The sequence below is a fragment of the Spodoptera frugiperda genome, chromosome 3 (genome assembly GCF_023101765.2).
Source record: "Spodoptera frugiperda isolate SF20-4 chromosome 3, AGI-APGP_CSIRO_Sfru_2.0, whole genome shotgun sequence".
NCBI classification, from domain to species: Eukaryota; Metazoa; Arthropoda; class Insecta; order Lepidoptera; family Noctuidae; genus Spodoptera; species Spodoptera frugiperda.
The window spans coordinates 4,723,325-4,740,563 of NC_064214.1; the positions used below are offsets into that span (position 1 = coordinate 4,723,325).

Here is a 17,239-nt window from a genome sequence, read left to right on the forward strand (position 1 = left end):
TATTAGTGCGGAGTCTGAAAATGTATATGGCAATAGGCTCACTCACTATTACATGGGACATTAATTCATTAATTCATTAACATTAATTGTGAAAAGTGCGTGACCCTTCGGGGATAAAAGGCGAGATGGTGTACAATATTCTTTTTATCCCACGGGAGCACGGGCGAAGCTGTTGGCCGTAACTAGTAACTTGATGAAACATACCTGTAACACAGAACTTCTCAGGTACACCAATTGTCTTCTCTCCCTATGAACTACATTACTTATTTCCAAAGCTCCCGTTTTTACAGTACTAGGACATAACAAACTTAGTACAGCTATAGTGAAGACATTTGCAATATGCATGGTGCTTGTATGAGTTTATGTACTGAAGTGGGGTGCGAAACACAATGCACCTACTTGAAACGTCCTTCATTACGTTGTTCTATGGAAATCAGCGAGTGTCCTTTTAAAGGTAGACGATATGCGATGTTTCTTGAGGCATATATCAACAAATCATCAACATCAACATCAACGATTACATCACTACTTACCATCAGGTGGGATGTAGTCAAGCATTAGTTTTTGTCGAATAAAAAAAAAAAAAAATATAAGTAATGTTTTTTGGTATGGTACGTTATTGAGTGGGACAATCCTTTTTAGTACTAAAAGTTGAAAAAAGTTGCCTCACACCCAGATTTTCTACTTTGGGTGTGGGTGCGTTTACAAACATACACATGACACACAGACCCGAAATAACAATTTGTGGATACCACAAATCAAATATTTTCTTCTAATAATTTGGGAATTGAACACACTACACGTTGCGTGGCAGCGAGTTGCCCAGCCACCGCACTAACCATGCAGTCTGGTGAGGCATTTTGATTGACGTGTGCATGTTAGTGTAGTGTAGGGGGTGTAAGGGGTGAACTACCACCATTTTGCCCAAATGCCAACCTCACCTGCCCGTGGTGCATCCTGCCGATTAGCGAACGAGGCTCTGGCGACCGACTGATGGCGGGATAACCATCACTATTAAGGCGTAAACTAAATTACAGGCCAGTGATGGGCAGCAGCATCACTGGTGCGAGAAGTTTACGCCCTGCGATCGCCAACCCGCCTGCCCAGCGTGGCGATTACGGGCAACTCCTCCAATGTTTAAAAGAACAAGGCCGCGGCCCCTAGTTCCCGGCGGCCCCGCTAGGCCTGGCCACGGTGGCGGTCATGGTAGCGGCGGGGCAGGGGGTGCGAAGAATCCCCGGGTTATGGGAGGCCACCAAAACAAATTGACCCTGGCGACGTACAACGGACGCACACTACGGCTTGACTCGCATCTGGCGCAACTGGAGGTGGAGCTTGGGAAGATTAGGTGGCACGTTCTGGGGTTAAGCGAAGTCCGAAGAGAGGGGAGGACACCGTAACCCTAGAGTCCGGCCACCTAATGTACTTCCGAGAGGGAGACCAACAATCCCAAGGTGGCGTTGGGTTTCTGGTCAATAAGTCTCTCTCTGATAACGTTGTGGAAATATCTAGTGTGTCGAGCAGGGTAGCGTACCTCATTATCAAGCTCACCGAGAGGTACAGCCTTAAGGTGGTGCAAGTGTACGCACCGACCTCGGCACATTCAGATGATGAGGTGGAGGAAATGTTCGATGACATATCGAGGGCCCTCCACTTCACTACTAAGACCCACTACAATGTTGTCATGGGAGACTTTAACGCTAAAGTGGGAGTACAGAATTGCAGTGAATCGGTAGTAGGATCCCATGGTTTTGGAGTCAGAAACCATAGGGGGCGGATGCTGGTCAACTTCCGCGAACGAGAGGGGCTGTTCTTGATGAACTCGTTTTTCAAAAAGCAGCCCCAAAGGAAGTGGACCTGGCGGAGCCCCGACACTATGACAAAAAATGAGATCAACTTCATCATAGCGGACAGGCGATACATATTCAGAGATGTCTCCGTGATCAACAGGTTTAACACCGGCAGTGATCACAGACTTGTCCGAGGCACTCTGAATATCGACTTTAAAGCCGAACGTGTCCGTTTGATGAAGTCCAGGCTCCGACCTACTATGCTCCAAACCATCACTGGATCTGAAACGTTCCAGCTTAATCTGGAAAACCGATTTGCTGCCTTGGAAACCACAACAGACGTTAACCAGAACCTAGAAAATGTAGTTCGAGTCCTCAGGGACGAAGGTACGAGATTCTGTAACATGCGACGTAAGGGCAGGAAGTCTAAACTTTCCGAGGAGACCCTGGGGCTGATGAGGAAACGACGTGAAAACCCACCCGTCACTTCGTCAGGAAAACGAGCACTGAACCGGGAGATCAACAAACGCGTGCGGCACGACCTCCGGTGCTCTAATACCGCTTCTATTGAAAAAGCCATCGAGCAGAATCGGGGGTCTAAGGTGTTCGTACAATCTCTCGGCAGAAGCCACCTGACGAAACTGACCACAGCAACTGGAGAAGTTGTTGCCTCTAAGCCGGCGGTTCTTTCGGAAATAGAGGACTTCTATAGCCGGTTATACGCTTCGCATGCATCTCGCCCTGATCCCGAAAATGAGGACTCTAGAGCTACATTAACGCGCCATTTCACTGAAGACCTGCCAGAAGTCAGCATTGGCGAAGTCGAGATTGCTCTTGGGCAGCTTAAAAATGGAAAAGCCCCTGGAGAGGACGGCGTTACCACAGAGTTGCTAAAGGCTGGAGGCAAACCCGTACTGAGGGAGCTCCAAAAGCTTTTTAACGCTGTCCTATTTGAAGGAGAACTCCAGAGGCGTGGAGCAGAAGTGTGGTCGTCTTGTTCTTCAAGAAAGGGGACAAAAGCCTTCTGAAGAACTATCGACCCATTTCGCTTCTAAGCCACGTCTATAAGCTGTTCTCAAGAGTGATCACGAACCGTCTTGCGCGAAGACTCGACGAATTCCAACCACCGGAACAGGCTGGATTTCGGAGCGGATACGGCACCATAGACCACATCCACACAGTGCGGCGGATTATACAGAAAACCGAAGAGTATAATCAGCCCCTGTGCCTAGCATTTGTGGACTATGAGAAGGCCTTTGACTCGATAGAAATCTGGTCTGTCCTGGAGTCCTTGCAGCGATGCCAGGTTGATTGGCGATACATCCAAGTGATGAGATGTCTTTACGAAGCCGCCACTATGTCCGTCCAAGTACAGAATCAGCAAACACGTCTCATACCATTGCATCGAGGAGTGAGACAAGGGGACGTCATATCCCCGAAACTGTTCACTAATGCAATGGAGGATATGTTCAAGACGCTGCACTGGAAAGGACGTGGCATCAATATCAATGGCGAACACATCTCTCACTTGCGATTCGCAGATGATATCGTCATAATGGCAGAAACGCTGCAGGACCTACAAGGGATGCTGAACGACCTGGCTGACTCCTCTGCACGCATCGGCCTACGGATGAACTTGGACAAAACCAAGGTCATGTTCAATGAACATGTTCTACCGGAACCGATTGCTATTCACGGAGCCGTCCTCGAAGTTGTTCAGAAATATGTCTACCTCGGGCAAACGTTGCAGTTAGGTAGAAACAACTTTGAGGATGAGGTGAATAGGAGAATTCAGTTGGGTTGGGCAGCTTTCGGAAAACTCCGTCGAGTCTTCTCATCGTCAATCCCACAGTGCCTAAAGACGAAAATCTTTAACCAGTGCGTCCTACCCGTAATGACATACGGTGCCGAAACGTGGACACTTACGGCTAGACTGGTCCACAAACTCAAAGTCGCTCAGCGGGCTATGGAAAGGGCTATGCTCGGTGTCTCTCTCCGAAATCGCATTCGAAACGAAGTGATTCGGCAGAGAACCAAGGTGATCGACATAGCCCACCGGATCAGCAAGCTGAAGTGGCAGTGGGCCGGCCATATTAGCCGCAGGACCGACAACCGTTGGGGTAAGCGAGTCCTGGAGTGGAGACCGCGTCTCGGTAAACGTAGTGTAGGACGCCCCCAGGCGAGGTGGAATGACGATCTGCGCAGGATGGCTGGCAGGAGCTGGATGCGAGTCGCTAGTGATAGAGCAAAGTGGCGAACAATTGGGGAGGCCTATGTCCAGCAGTGGACTGCTATAGGCTGATGATGTGCATGTTAGTGAGTGAAGGTCAGTTATTGACTTTCTAAGAGTATAAAAACCTGTAAGTATTCATAATATAATAATTTAAGTAGCAGTTACATATTAAAAATACGAATAGAAGCATCAAATGTTTCATAATAATTCTAGATAGCAATTGATATGTAATACACGTACACGTAATACATCAGTTTTAAGGTATTGTCTCGTGACCAAATTGTTGTTGGATAAACATATTAGTGCGGTGGGCGGAGTCATGTGACCACACTAGACTTAAAGGTTGTAAACCAGCGTTCACACTGGAACAACTTTTACCAACAACTTTTACTTGGACGCAAGTTGAAAACTTTAATTTCGTGTTTACTTGTTTTATTACAGGAAGAAACTGAAAAGTTTCAAAACTTTTTAATAGTACCTTTTATGAAGTAGATTTTACTTGAGTTCGTTGTCGTTTGGAGTACTTTAAAATACGCTTTTACCTTTATAATTAGTGTAGTTTTTACTGATTTAATGGTCTATTAAGGTAACACGTTTAATTTTTTTTTTTATAACGTTAATATTTTCTCCGTCGTGGGTGCGTTTACAAACATACACATGCCACTCAGACCCGAAACAAAATGTGTGGGTCACACAAAGAGTTTTTCTGTGCGGGAATCAAACCTGCTACACATTGCGCGGTAGCCAGTTGCCCAGCCACTACGCCAGTCGTGGAGTCGAATATCAAATTTATGAAATAAGTAGTCTATAGGTAGCCGATGTTTTAAAGTTGTAGACCAAACCATCATAGACCATTGATTTGTGTTATAAGTTCTCGTTTAAATCTCATTTAATTAACACAATATTATTTGGTAATCACAACTATAGTGTCAGGAATCAGCGAAACAGCACAATTGAGAAAAAAGCAAATCCTTATTAACAACAAAAATCCACACCGAAAATGTCAACTGTAAATTGTCTGCCTAATTTACCGCGGCATTATAAACACTGCCTTATAAATCCGGCTTCACTGAGGCGGGTGCACTGCCGACATCGATAACAAGGCGCCGATACGCGGCTTCGACACACGTGGAAAATGTGGCTTCCTATATCTGATCCCTGATTGGCTGTTGTTGTTCTACAGTGCATTTATTAGCAATGGGGTAAGATTACAGAAATAGTGTATAAGTTTATGTGTAGGAGTTGAATAAAAGTGTTAAATGATGATTAATTTGATGGAATTTTGTGACTTCTGTTGTGTTTGTTAATAGTTTGGTATATCAATGTGTGGTCTATTTAAAATAAATAATTTTGATTTTGACTTGTGCTTTTAGTGCAATGTTACTTAAATCAAACATTTAAGAATATTTTTCTGTAAATTATAATATTTTCTTCTTCTAATCTCGACTTCAAACTAGTTTAAGCTAAGACTAACAAATTTCCTAGTGGACTGCCTAGCGGGTTACCGGGGTTCTGGCTCCAAAAGCAGGAGTAGGAACGGGGCGGTAGGCATTAAGAGATTGAAGAGTAGAAAAAAATACTAAGTAGATTATAAACAATCTCGTTACAAGTCATTATTTAAAGAAAAAAGTTTTTAAGGCATTCAAAAATCAAGTTCAATCACTCAGGCACACGTCAATAGTTATGATGACATAAATACTTAGCACATACATCAGTACTGATCATCATCATTCTGAAATAACAAGGAGAACGTATTACAGTGTGGCGTCGAGTTAAGTGTAAAGGAAAATGATAGTAATACGAATAGGATATGTAGATTTAATCTATTTAATTTAAATTACCGGTTTACTCCCGCGAATTAATTGAGAAACGCTATGCTAATTTTAAGTACGTTTCCTAGCGGGTTTGCCGGGGCTCCGGTACGAAAAACCGGAGTAGAGTTGGTTTGTAGTCAGTAAGAGGCGACAGGGCGCCTCGCTCAAGGCAGGAGAAGTCATTGAATGATTTTTTCCCTCAAAAAAGGTCAAATGGGTATTTTTAAGTCGTGAATATTTTAGTCATAGTTCGTACTTACAACAAATAGACAATTTAAAAAAAGTAAAGATTCTATGCGAGGTGAATAAAAACGACCATGTTTTTTAATTTCCAGTTTGAATTGGATTGGCATCGGACTTCTGATTCTCGTCCTGAACGTGGCAGCTGATGATGAGGAGGAACACAAGGCTATGGTGAAGCGACAGATCAACAGTATACCTTTAGTTTATCCCCAAGGAGGTACTTATAAGGTATACAATTAATTGTCTTCTGTTTCGTTTAAGGGAATGAGATCCTATAGGTATTTGGAAGGATATTATTTTGATTTTTTCACACCTGTGCGCTTTGTATGAGTTTGCTTTACGTTTAACGAAAACAGAAACGAGAGTGCGTTAGTTCTGATTGGTCGGCGCGAATGAACCAGCTAATCAGAGCGCCGAACGAGCTCCCATTTCGTTTTCGTTCAAGAAAAAAAAAACAACCGAATTGATCTCCTCCTCTTTTTTGGAAAGCCGGTTAAAAATAATAAAACATCAGTGGCTCCGTTTCTTTGCTCCCAACCGTAATTATAACTTCAAATATTTTTATAATATTTCCAGTTTATCATCGGCTTATCAGCCCCAATCAAATCGGAGGACTACGTGAGTCTCGCTTTCGCTGCGAACTTCCAGTATCAGTATGTGCAGTTCCAGAATATAAGTGAACTGTCCCGGTACTACTTCATCAAGACCGTCTCTAGAGAACAGAGAGAGGCTGAGATCGCTGCTAGGAAGGATGAGAGGCTCACGTTTTACACTGCTGTCGCCGACATGTTGCGATCGTGAGTTTACCTTTTTGGTTTATTGTATTTGATTTGTTTTCAATTCAATTTTACTCTTTTTCTTAAATTATGTTGTTATATCTACTTTTAATGAAGTTTGGATTAATATTTAAACAGTAGGTACTTAATATACGGGGTGTAAACGAACGAACGCCGCAAACAGACGATGGTAATAAAAACGAGTTTTATAAAAAAAAAATTAAGTTAAATGTTTACTTTATTTAATAAGTAATCGTTGTAATTAACTGCTTAAAGGCGTATGTTGCAAGAATAATACGAAAATAAAAACGAGTGTTCCGTTTTTGGTATTTTGAGCAAGCATGGTGACTAATGTTCAAACCTTCTTTATGTGAGAAGAAGCCTTTTGATAGCAGTGACCATTTACAGGCTGTTGATGTGATGTGACATCATATACAAGGTGTATTCATGCTGCGACTATACTTGTAACTTGATTCATCGTGTCAGCCTTTAAACATTTGTATTACCTAAGTACTGAGTAAATTTACCATCTCAACGTAATAACTAGCTTTCCTCTCCAATCAAAATCCCGGTTTTGGCAGTTAAACTTCAAATTAGTGTTGAAATATAATTGTGTACATTAATTTAGACAACTGGATATTCCAGGAAAGGTTTCAACGGTGAGGAGTGTGTTTACCGAGCGATTTGCGAAGCTGCGCAGTATCCTGTTGAAGAAGAAGGCTTAGTGGGAGAAATAATACATATACTACTCACGTAAGTAGAGCGAGATTGGTTTATGTCAACACTGTCGACATGTTTATGACTTTCGGGGCTCCGATTGGCTTACTCCAAATTAACCAACCAATCAGAGGTTTAAACGCAGTAACGTTTCTGTTGCGTTTACGTAAATGTAAGTCGCAGTCGGCGATCATTGAAATTTTTAGAACATTTAGGAACTTTCTGTCTCCAGACCACGAAATAAATCGTATTCCATAACTTCATTATCCATTCAATATCGGTTTGGATCTAAGGAATACCTTAATAGGCTCTAATTATTATTATTTACATATTATATAATATTTTCATATCAACCAGTAAAACCAATATCAACAAACAGTTGTGTAACATAATAATATTTTTAGTAGCGAAATAGATGCATATGTTTCCCGTATTTAACGTTGATTTAATTTGATTAGACCTTAAATCGACCATATAATTATGTAAAATTCACCCCCTATTACATGGGACTTATAACACAAATGGTGAAAAGTGGGCGTACATTGTATAGCGGCATTACGCATTATCTACCCCTTCGGGGATAAAATTCGTGACGTTGCATTGCAATCATGTAAAATTCAGTAATTTTTATAATAAATGGTTTGTATGAAGTTGTTCTCCTGTACTCTTATTAAATAAAGTGATAAGCTCCAATCAGTAAACTCATGAAAGTGTAATCAGATTACTTGACTGTCATTCACCGCGGCGGGCATCGATCCCGCTCTCGCCATAATGAATATTTTACACTTAATTACATATCGGCTAATTAAATCACGTGAAAATATGACAGCAGTGACAAAATAAATTGATGAAAATAACCTTTGGGGAAAATATTCTAGAGCTCAACGAAAAATGTGTAATATTAAGTAGCGTTCATACGCTCAGCTGTTGCGTTTTTGGATTTTACAATAGGATTATTTAAAAAAATGTTAGACACGTATTTTTTATTTTCTAACCGAAACAAATACTTTCGAAGATATATTGATTTGAAATATCACTTCTTCGTACGTTTTATTCGTAGAAATGACGCATTAGCTCCCACTCTTAAACTTTGATTCGTTTTATATAAGTTTTGTTATCTTATATGACAAAATAAAAAATACGTGTCTAATATTTTTTCATTACCTAACTGACGGGCTAAATAGATTTTCAATGTTTATACCCCGTCGTCATCTCTATTCCAGGCCAGATTATGGAAAGACAGCATTTGATGACAAGGATGAAGACTTGGAGTATATGATGGCGCCCTACAATGATGCGGCTACTGCTGGGCGGCAGATGTTCAACTGTGCTTCCATCTACTCCGGCTGTCCTGAGGGTCAGGGTCTGATGGAAATGTTCAGCGTACTTAGAGACGAATAATAGTAATGTTGTTAGTGTTTGGGTGAAGGTGTCTTTGAAAAGAAGTACCTACATTATGTGAATAGTATGTTTGAATATAGTGACTTCTGGATAGAAGGTCTTTAAAATATTATTATTATGTACTTATAAATAAATGTATGTGCATTTTGTTTTCATTGTTATCTAAAGATTTTATGAATGGAATGAACTTGAAAAATTGTCGGTTCTATTAATTTTATTGCGTTATTCTATTAGTAAATACGTCAAAGTTATCAACACATCGATAATGGAATGGAATGCTGCTCATGAATATGAGCCTCTAGCATGGTTTGAAACTAGTCCAGTTCCTCGTCAAACAAATGCCGTAAGCCGATAACATAATAATTAATTTAGTATGTCTCACGATAGTTACAATAAAACACATCGATATTATAATTTTAGTAAAGTTAGTTACCAAAAATATACTTCAAGAAACATGTTTCAAAAACTAACAATGTAAAACAAATTTATCTCAGAAATCCTGACCGAAAAGACTAAAAATGTGGCTCAAAGGCAATGTCGGGAGAGCCAGTAAAGTCACAGTGCTGGTTATAAAGTGTCCCGGGCAAAGCCGGGCTGTTTGCCCGAACCGCTTCTTGAGACAAATTAAGTAAATCTCATATGTGAAGCCGGTCACGTAGAGGCGATCTTTTTCTTACAATATTTACATTGACTTAGTGGCGTGTAAACTATCGGTTCTCGATTATACTTGTTAGTCAATTCCTTGTTTATTGATGTGGCTTCTGGAAAATGTGTTTTAGAATATTTAGGGTTAGTGTCTCTTGGTGTTAGCGTCAGTTGGTTTTCTTTCGTAAGATTTGGTTTGTTACTTAGTATAATGAAGCCTTAATTTGTGGAAATACATACCAAGCTTAACTTATAGTACTACAGGAAAAAGCAGAAAAGTAGATGATTTTTGTATATTCGTTATGATGTAAAATTCTCAAACTTTCACTAACTAAGACACAAGACACCAACCAAAATTAAAATTAGATTAACCTTAAAACTTGCAATTACAGTCGAGTCACAAATTAATTCTTACCCCAACATATTTCTAGTCTAAATGTCGAGTACTTCTTTATTCGACTAAAAATAGTTATCTCCTTAGCTCCATTAGGCAATCAGTTCAATAGTAGCCGATTTAGAACTCCTCGTGAATTTATTGAGTGGTCCACTGGTACCTAAACGGATTTATTTTGTGTTTACCACGCATTTGGCTTTCATTAGACGAGCCTTCGGTGTAGACAGAGACAAGAGATACAAGTATCGAAGAATGAAAAGGGACGAAATTACTTTTGGAATTTGCGTATTGTAATAAGTGCTAAATATAAGTGCTAATTCTCTGTACTTTGTATGTATTGAGAGAGGAAAATTATTTATACCATGACTAAAATATCACGCATCACGCTGCGGTCGATAGGAGCCATACAACGTGAAACTGCAAGAGAGTTTTTTTTCAATGTATAAGCCGGTAAACGAGTAGATCACCTGATGGTAAGCAATCCGCTCATGGACACTTGAAACACCAGAGGCGTTACAAGTGCGTTTCCGGCCTTTTAGGGGTTAGGAATTTAAGGGTTGTTGTTGAATCGGGTATTGGGAAGATTGGAAAAGGGGAATTGAGTGAATAGAGTAGCGCGTTGAAAATAAAGTTGGAATACAGTTAAATCTATTATGGGGCTTTTTAATTTCGTAGTTCTGCAAATGTCTTGCAGCCCAGGGATTTTGAAGGAGAATAAAATAAGAACACAATTTATTACCTAAAATATTTACATGACTAAATTAGTTACTAATTTAATAACTTTATTTAAACAGTATCGGTAAACAATGAAACGTCCAGGAAAGAGAATGGGCAGGATAACTGAGACAGTTTGCAATCTTCTGCCGTTCTGTTGTGCCATCTGTCCGTGTCTGATGATTGCTGCCTGTAGGAGAAGAAGAGTTATTTTAGAAAGAGTTTAATAGAAGAATATACATATCTCTAGTAACTTAGAGGCCAATATATATTTTTTTTCTAGTTAAGAAGTCAACAGAAAGAAGAGAAAGAAAAAAGTACACATTACATGCAGAATTACGAAAGGTTCATTAAAAAAATAATATTTCACAAATGCGAGCTTTAAACATACGTGAAATCTGGTACTGAGCTAGATGCTTTCACATACGTCTATGTGACATTCACATACACGTCACACCCAAACCCGAAACAACAATTTGTGGATCACACAAAGAGATGCTCCGTGTGGGAATCTAACCCGTTACACGTTGCACGGCAGCCGGTTGCCCAGCCACCGCGCCAGCCGAACAGCAATTAATTGCTATTACCCAATTACTTTCAAAACTAACATTTCTAATATCGATAACTTAAACCGAAATTATAATTACCAAAAAGATATTTTATCAGTGAACCTCAAACTTTTCGAGCAGACGTGACCCACGTTACTATTGAACGTGGCCATTTTGCCGTAAAATTCGCTCGTAATTTCATTTAAACGTTTCAACATTACAGGGGTCACCTAAGAACATAATTTAATTAAAAAAAACCATTTTCATATTACCTGAAAACCATTTTTAAAAGTTTGTGGTACATTTTTCGTGGTTCTTCTATCATTTCCATTTCACAAATGGCCCGACGAACGCAGTGGAATCCATTCAGGCCGTTCCTAGGGCAATCAATTTATTTTTGGTGAATTTTTATGGTACTTCATGAATTTATTTATGTGTTACATATTTTTTTTTCGGTAGTGATGTGTGTGGTTTTTGAAACAGTTGCCAAAATGGAGGCTTTGTTGCTTTTCAGAGATATAGGTTTGTTGAATGTAATATTTAATGTTGTTGTGAATTAATAGTAAGTCTATTTAGTACCTAAGTAAGTAAGTAAGTAAGTGAGCCTATTGCCATAAACATAATCCCAGGATTGCGCCCAGTATATGGCAAAAGTAACGAGTCTGTACTCGATGCTCAGATATTTTCGAAAACCCCCAAAAAACTAGTTATAACTTTGCCTGACTCAGGAATCGAACCCAAGATTCCTGGCTCAGCACTCATACTAGCAACCACTACACCAACGAGGCAATATTTACATAAACAAAAAAGTAAACATCATTGTTTTTAAGAAAATAAATAATAACTTAAACTTACTTATCCAATAATTCCTCGGTATGACTATACAGAGTGCGTCTATGTATGAAATGGTTCCTGTATGGATGGAAGGTGTCAGGCGGAGTGTCCCAGTTCATACGGAACCCGAGAGCTTGGGCAAATATCTGCGTCCAAGGCACCATGTTCACTTTGAAGTTGAAACGGAGCTGAAATTAATAAATACATATAAGTAACGTCACGCCTTTTATCCCTCAAGGCGTAGGCCGAGGTGCACATTACGGGACATAATGCCGCTATGCAATGTACCGTAATGCCGCAATGTACACCCACTTTTCATCATTGGTGTTATAAGTCCTATGTTATAGAGGGCGAGCCTATTGCCATAAACTGGCCAAAATTCCAAACTCCGTGCCAATACTGAGAACATTTCGAAAGGCCGAAAAATGTCCAGTAGATAATACTTTGCCCGACCCGGGAATCGAACCAGGGAACTCTTGCGAGTCAAACTTGCGACCACTCGACTAACGAGGCAGTTAGTAAAGTAAATATAACGTGAATACAATGAATATTTAAAAAACATAGGTACTTACAAAGAAATGAGACATATTCCTTAAGCTTAGGTATCTCCTATGTATATGGTGACCTGGATCATTAGCTTTACTATAGTCTATAAGGATGAACACTACAAAACACACATAACATAACACACACACTTGCACACATTTATACATTTTAAATTTAGAATTTAATGTCACAAATTAAAAACAAAAACTCGGGTTCTAATTTTAAAATTAAAAGTTCGTAACCCACTTCACGGAGGCGGCAACAGTAAAAATTACTTCATTGTCATCATTTATGCATTCAGTTTTGAACTTGTGTTCTAATTTTGAAACACTGGAACGTTATTTTAGAAAAAAAAAGTTGTATTGTGTTTATTTTTATCTGCATTTAATAACAATTTAGACTTTGATATCTACGTCTAAAGTAATAAAGTTCAAACTTCTTAATCAGGCTCAAATTCTGTCACATTTTTACAACTTTTTTTTACACTATTTCGCACACACACTACAAAGAGGAGTAACATAAGAATAATAAAAGCGAGAATATTTGTATGAATAACAGCCTTCTGAGTAAGGAGGTCGTATTTGATGTATTGTTTATGAACAATTATTGTGTTTGGACAACATAAACTAGTTTATGGAATATAGGTTGTCTCGCTGTGTTTTAGAGAGCATCAAAGAATGCGCGAACTGACTGAAATTGGTAGGGTACAGTACCGTAAGGCTTATGGTTCTTGATAGTTGTATAAAGCTGTTGTAATATGACACTTTTTTATTTATTCTATGTGAACAGTATAAGTTAACTTATAAGTTACTGGTTGAGATGAATATGACATAACAGTATGATGGCATTAAAAAACATATTTTTTTAAGTATGGGAGAACCTTGCTTTGGCGCAAATTGGCCGACTCGAATGGGGTGATACTATATACGGCCTCACAGAAAACCCGACATGAAACAACGCTTGCGTTATGTTTCATTGTGAGATCGAGGTTACCCGAGGCCCAATAATCTCCCTTACCAATCCTCGATTTCCCAACAATCTCTAAATTCCTAACCCCCAAAAGGCCGGCAACGCACATGTAACGTCTCTGGTGTTTCGGGAGTCCATGGGCGGCGGCGATTGCTTACCATCATGTGATCCGTCAGCTCGTTTACCGGCTTGTACCATAAAAAAGACTTTTCAAGTATGTTCCAAGGGATATTATGAGTATTTCTCTAGTCATAATATACTAGGTTCAGACTCAATAAAACAAACAGATTTCTTATAACCAACAGGAATATATTTAAAGCTTTAACAACGTATACAACATATTCTATAGTAACAGATTTATCACATGATATCAGTGTAGGGTGATACTTGAAGTAGGGACAGGGGGCAGGCAGTGATGGAGGTGGTGCATTCATCCGTGGTGACGTTGTGCCATCGTTCCGTTGTTGGTGACATTTTTCTGTATAATTAAGAAATATTGTTAAAGGATGGTTAGATAGAATTTCTATATACATGTCTATAAAATTACTGAAGGTGATTGCATTTTTGGTTGAGTGTGGAAACGCAATTGCAAAACAAGTCAATTTCTAGGTATTTGATGCTCTAGTTAGGCTAAGTGTTAGAGGCCCGAAGAAGAAGAGCTGCGAAAAATAGGAATATAGGAACGGGGTGGTTTTTAGGCAGTAAGAGTCTGACACTCCCTCTCGCTTCGTCTAAGACGGAAGAAGCCATGGGATAATTTTTCCCCCTCAAATAAGGGGCTTTTTAACCATCGAGAATTTCAGCAAGGAATTTACAATTATTACAAGACAACATAATTGGACTTCAGTGGTTGTTACTTTTATAATGCATTAACTTGGATAACACATGTATTAGGGACTCAAAGTCCTATGTTTAATATGGGTAATTACCTAAAAACCATTTTAAGAAGTTTATGGTATATCATGTCAGGCTCCGATATCATGTGTATCTCACAAATGGCGCGTCGGACGCAGTGGAACCCTTCCAGCCCATTCCTGAAAAACAAGGATTGGTCAAATTTGGTCCTGAACTATTAACTAAGATCTCATTATAATTGTAAAGACCTCATAACAACACAATATGATGGTATTATATTATTTTTAAAGAACTTTCCCCCACATTAGGATTTCCTCCAGTTTCGAGCGTTAAATTTGAGTCTGAGCTATTAACTAAGATCTCATTATAATTGTAAAGACCTCATAACAACACAATATGATGGTATTATATTATTTTTAAAGAACTTTCCCCCACATTAAGGTTTTCTCCTGTGTCGTGGGTGCGTTTACAAACATACAAAACCACAAACAGATGACACCCAGACCCGAAGCCACAATTTATGAATCATACAAAGGGTTGCGTTCCGTGTGGGAATCGAACCCGCTACTCTTTCGACGGTAGTTAGTACCCCAGCCACTGCGTCAACCGTGCAGTCTATAAATATATCTCCTTCTTCTATATTCCCTTAGAGGCGTAATAAGTATGTTATGAAATAGTTAATTAAATAAATGATTAGAAACTCCTTACTTATCTAACAGCCTTTCAACATAATCGTAGATGTCTCTGCGGTATATTCGATGGAATGGTCTAAAATTTGACGGCGGTCCGTTCCAGTTTATACGGAACCCTATAGCCTGGGCGAACAACTGGTTCCATGGGATTATGTTCGCTTTGAAGTTAAATTTTAGCTGAAAGTATAAAGACGTATTATTATGTTATTTTTGTTGGAAACGGGTTTTGGACTTTCGACATGGTCAATTTTATTATGTTGACACTTGATGCTATTTCGTTACTTTTATTAACATTTTACCATTTTTATTCAGTCACCAAAAAAAAAAAGGTTAATAAATTCATTGAAAATTAATTGTATCAATAAGCTATGGCGCGCTGAAAGAAATTTTAATTTAATGTCCGTTTTGTAAATTATTTTAAAACATTAGTCACGTATTTTTTTTTTTTATTAATGAAACAAATGCTTTCGAAGATATGTATATTGATTAGAAATATTACGTGACGTCACTTCTAGGTACCTTTTATACTTAGAAATAATGTATTTTGCTTTCACCCCAAAACTTTGTTTCGTTTTATCTAAGTATTGTGATCTTATGTGATAAAAGAAAAAAAAACGTGTCTAATATTTTGTCATACCCCGTCCACATCCCAATTACAAACCTTTTACCAGACGTTCCAAATTCTTATAATTAGTCTTTAAGTAAGTTATACTCAAATATTCTATCAGAATACTCACATAGAACCGTGTCATATTTAAGAAGGATAGGTATCTCCTGTTCCTGTGGAGCACCTTTGTGTCATTAGCTTCACTCACGTCGATTACAACGAACGCTACTACACATATGTAGCAAAGCAATAACACTGGTATGAATTTATTCATATTGCCGCCCAAGAAGTTTCTGAAAGACGTGTGTGGATGGATGTAAGTAGTATAAGTAAGGTTTATTTCTTTGCCATTTTCAATGTAGATTTTTGAATCTGAAAAGTAAAGAATAGTAATTGGTATGTTAGTAATAAAAACGGTAAAATTGGTTTGCCGGTATATAAAACACAATTAGAAAATACATTGTGACTCGCGAGGATCAAGAATTTCGTTCTTAATTTATACAAATTATAAGTACTATGATTATACAAATAAACGTCGCCGCGTCTGCGCATGCTTTTCATGGTGAAGAGTCCCTCTGTTACTCAAAACTAGTAGAGCTTTTCTCCATTATTTTACGTGAATAAATCGTGATTTTTTAGTTAATTTAGCTTAATTTTCTAAGTCATCATCCTTAATAAATCCTTCATTAATAATTCCACAATTTAATATTATCTGAGCACGGTATGAGTCATAAAATATTTAACTTAGGTATGTCAAGCCTAATAGCAGACAAAAGGTAGCAAAAGTAGTAAAACGGTATTCAGTTGAAATCAGATCAACCTCGTGACACTCAATAAGTTACAAAAAACCCAATACTAGGAAACATATTAAGGACACTATTATTGAAAATCATGTTAAATGAATCACTTGTGAAATGTAGAGTCTTTGTGCTTACATTCTTTCACATTATATTCGTGAAAAATTTTGCAATTGTAATTAGATTAATACTTTAATAGACCAACTTGTTAAGATTTAAAGATTATAATTGAATGGCAATAAAGAAGTCAAAGTGATTAAAACCATTAAAGGCGCATTCCAATAATACCGATCGGTAGATTGGCCTACCAGAGGTAGAATTTTGACATAAGCTCAATACAAAATGTGTGTAAGAGGTACAATTATGACATTAGAAAAAGTAATTTGAATACTCACCCAAACCAAAATGACCCTGAATAAATGCACGTTGCGTTGTAGTGATTCAGATTATAATAGTTTCTTTAAAAATATTCTTTTAAAATCTGATTTGTACTATGACTAAAAATATTCAACTTTCTAATATTGATAAAACTAATACTAATACTATAGTGTTTTCCACGAAATCACACGATATGTCTAACAAAACAGAAACATGTATGATCTATATTTTTATCAAGAATGTGTACTATCCGAATATGTAAGGTTTTAAAACGCAATGCGATGGG

At 38.4% G+C, this 17,239-nt stretch overlaps 3 protein-coding genes across 4 annotated transcripts; 1 reads left to right on the plus strand and 2 right to left on the minus strand.

Moving 5' to 3' along the window:
• Positions 1–5,093: 5,093 nt before the first annotated feature.
• Positions 5,094–9,172, plus strand: LOC118274139 (uncharacterized). The gene is made up of 5 exons (XM_035591529.2): positions 5,094–5,225; positions 6,173–6,308; positions 6,657–6,877; positions 7,502–7,609; positions 8,797–9,172. Exons 1-5 carry the CDS (start codon positions 5,221–5,223, stop codon positions 8,972–8,974), a joined length of 648 nt encoding a protein of 215 aa, XP_035447422.2. The 5' UTR covers positions 5,094–5,220; the 3' UTR covers positions 8,975–9,172.
• Positions 9,173–10,680: 1,508 nt separating this feature from the next.
• On the minus strand, positions 10,681–13,497 carry LOC118274368 (uncharacterized). 2 transcript variants are annotated; one of them, XM_035591838.2, is made up of 4 exons: positions 12,682–13,479; positions 12,131–12,297; positions 11,548–11,652; positions 10,686–10,917 (listed from the first exon to the last, which is right to left on the minus strand). In XM_035591838.2, the coding sequence occupies exons 1-4, from the start codon at positions 12,820–12,822 to the stop codon at positions 10,800–10,802; spliced, it is 531 nt and encodes a 176-aa protein (XP_035447731.2). In that variant the 5' UTR covers positions 12,823–13,479; the 3' UTR covers positions 10,686–10,799. The 2 variants fall into 2 exon arrangements, with proteins under 2 accessions (XP_050561603.1, XP_035447731.2); XM_050705646.1 differs by lacking the exon at positions 11,548–11,652 and having other exon boundaries at positions 10,681–10,917; positions 12,682–13,497.
• Positions 13,498–13,934: 437 nt separating this feature from the next.
• On the minus strand, positions 13,935–17,232 carry LOC118274373 (uncharacterized). The gene is made up of 5 exons (XM_050705779.1): positions 16,971–17,232; positions 15,909–16,150; positions 15,188–15,348; positions 14,554–14,658; positions 13,935–14,102 (listed from the first exon to the last, which is right to left on the minus strand). The coding sequence occupies exons 2-5, from the start codon at positions 16,050–16,052 to the stop codon at positions 13,985–13,987; spliced, it is 528 nt and encodes a 175-aa protein (XP_050561736.1). The 5' UTR covers positions 16,053–16,150; positions 16,971–17,232; the 3' UTR covers positions 13,935–13,984.
• Positions 17,233–17,239: the final 7 nt, after the last annotated feature.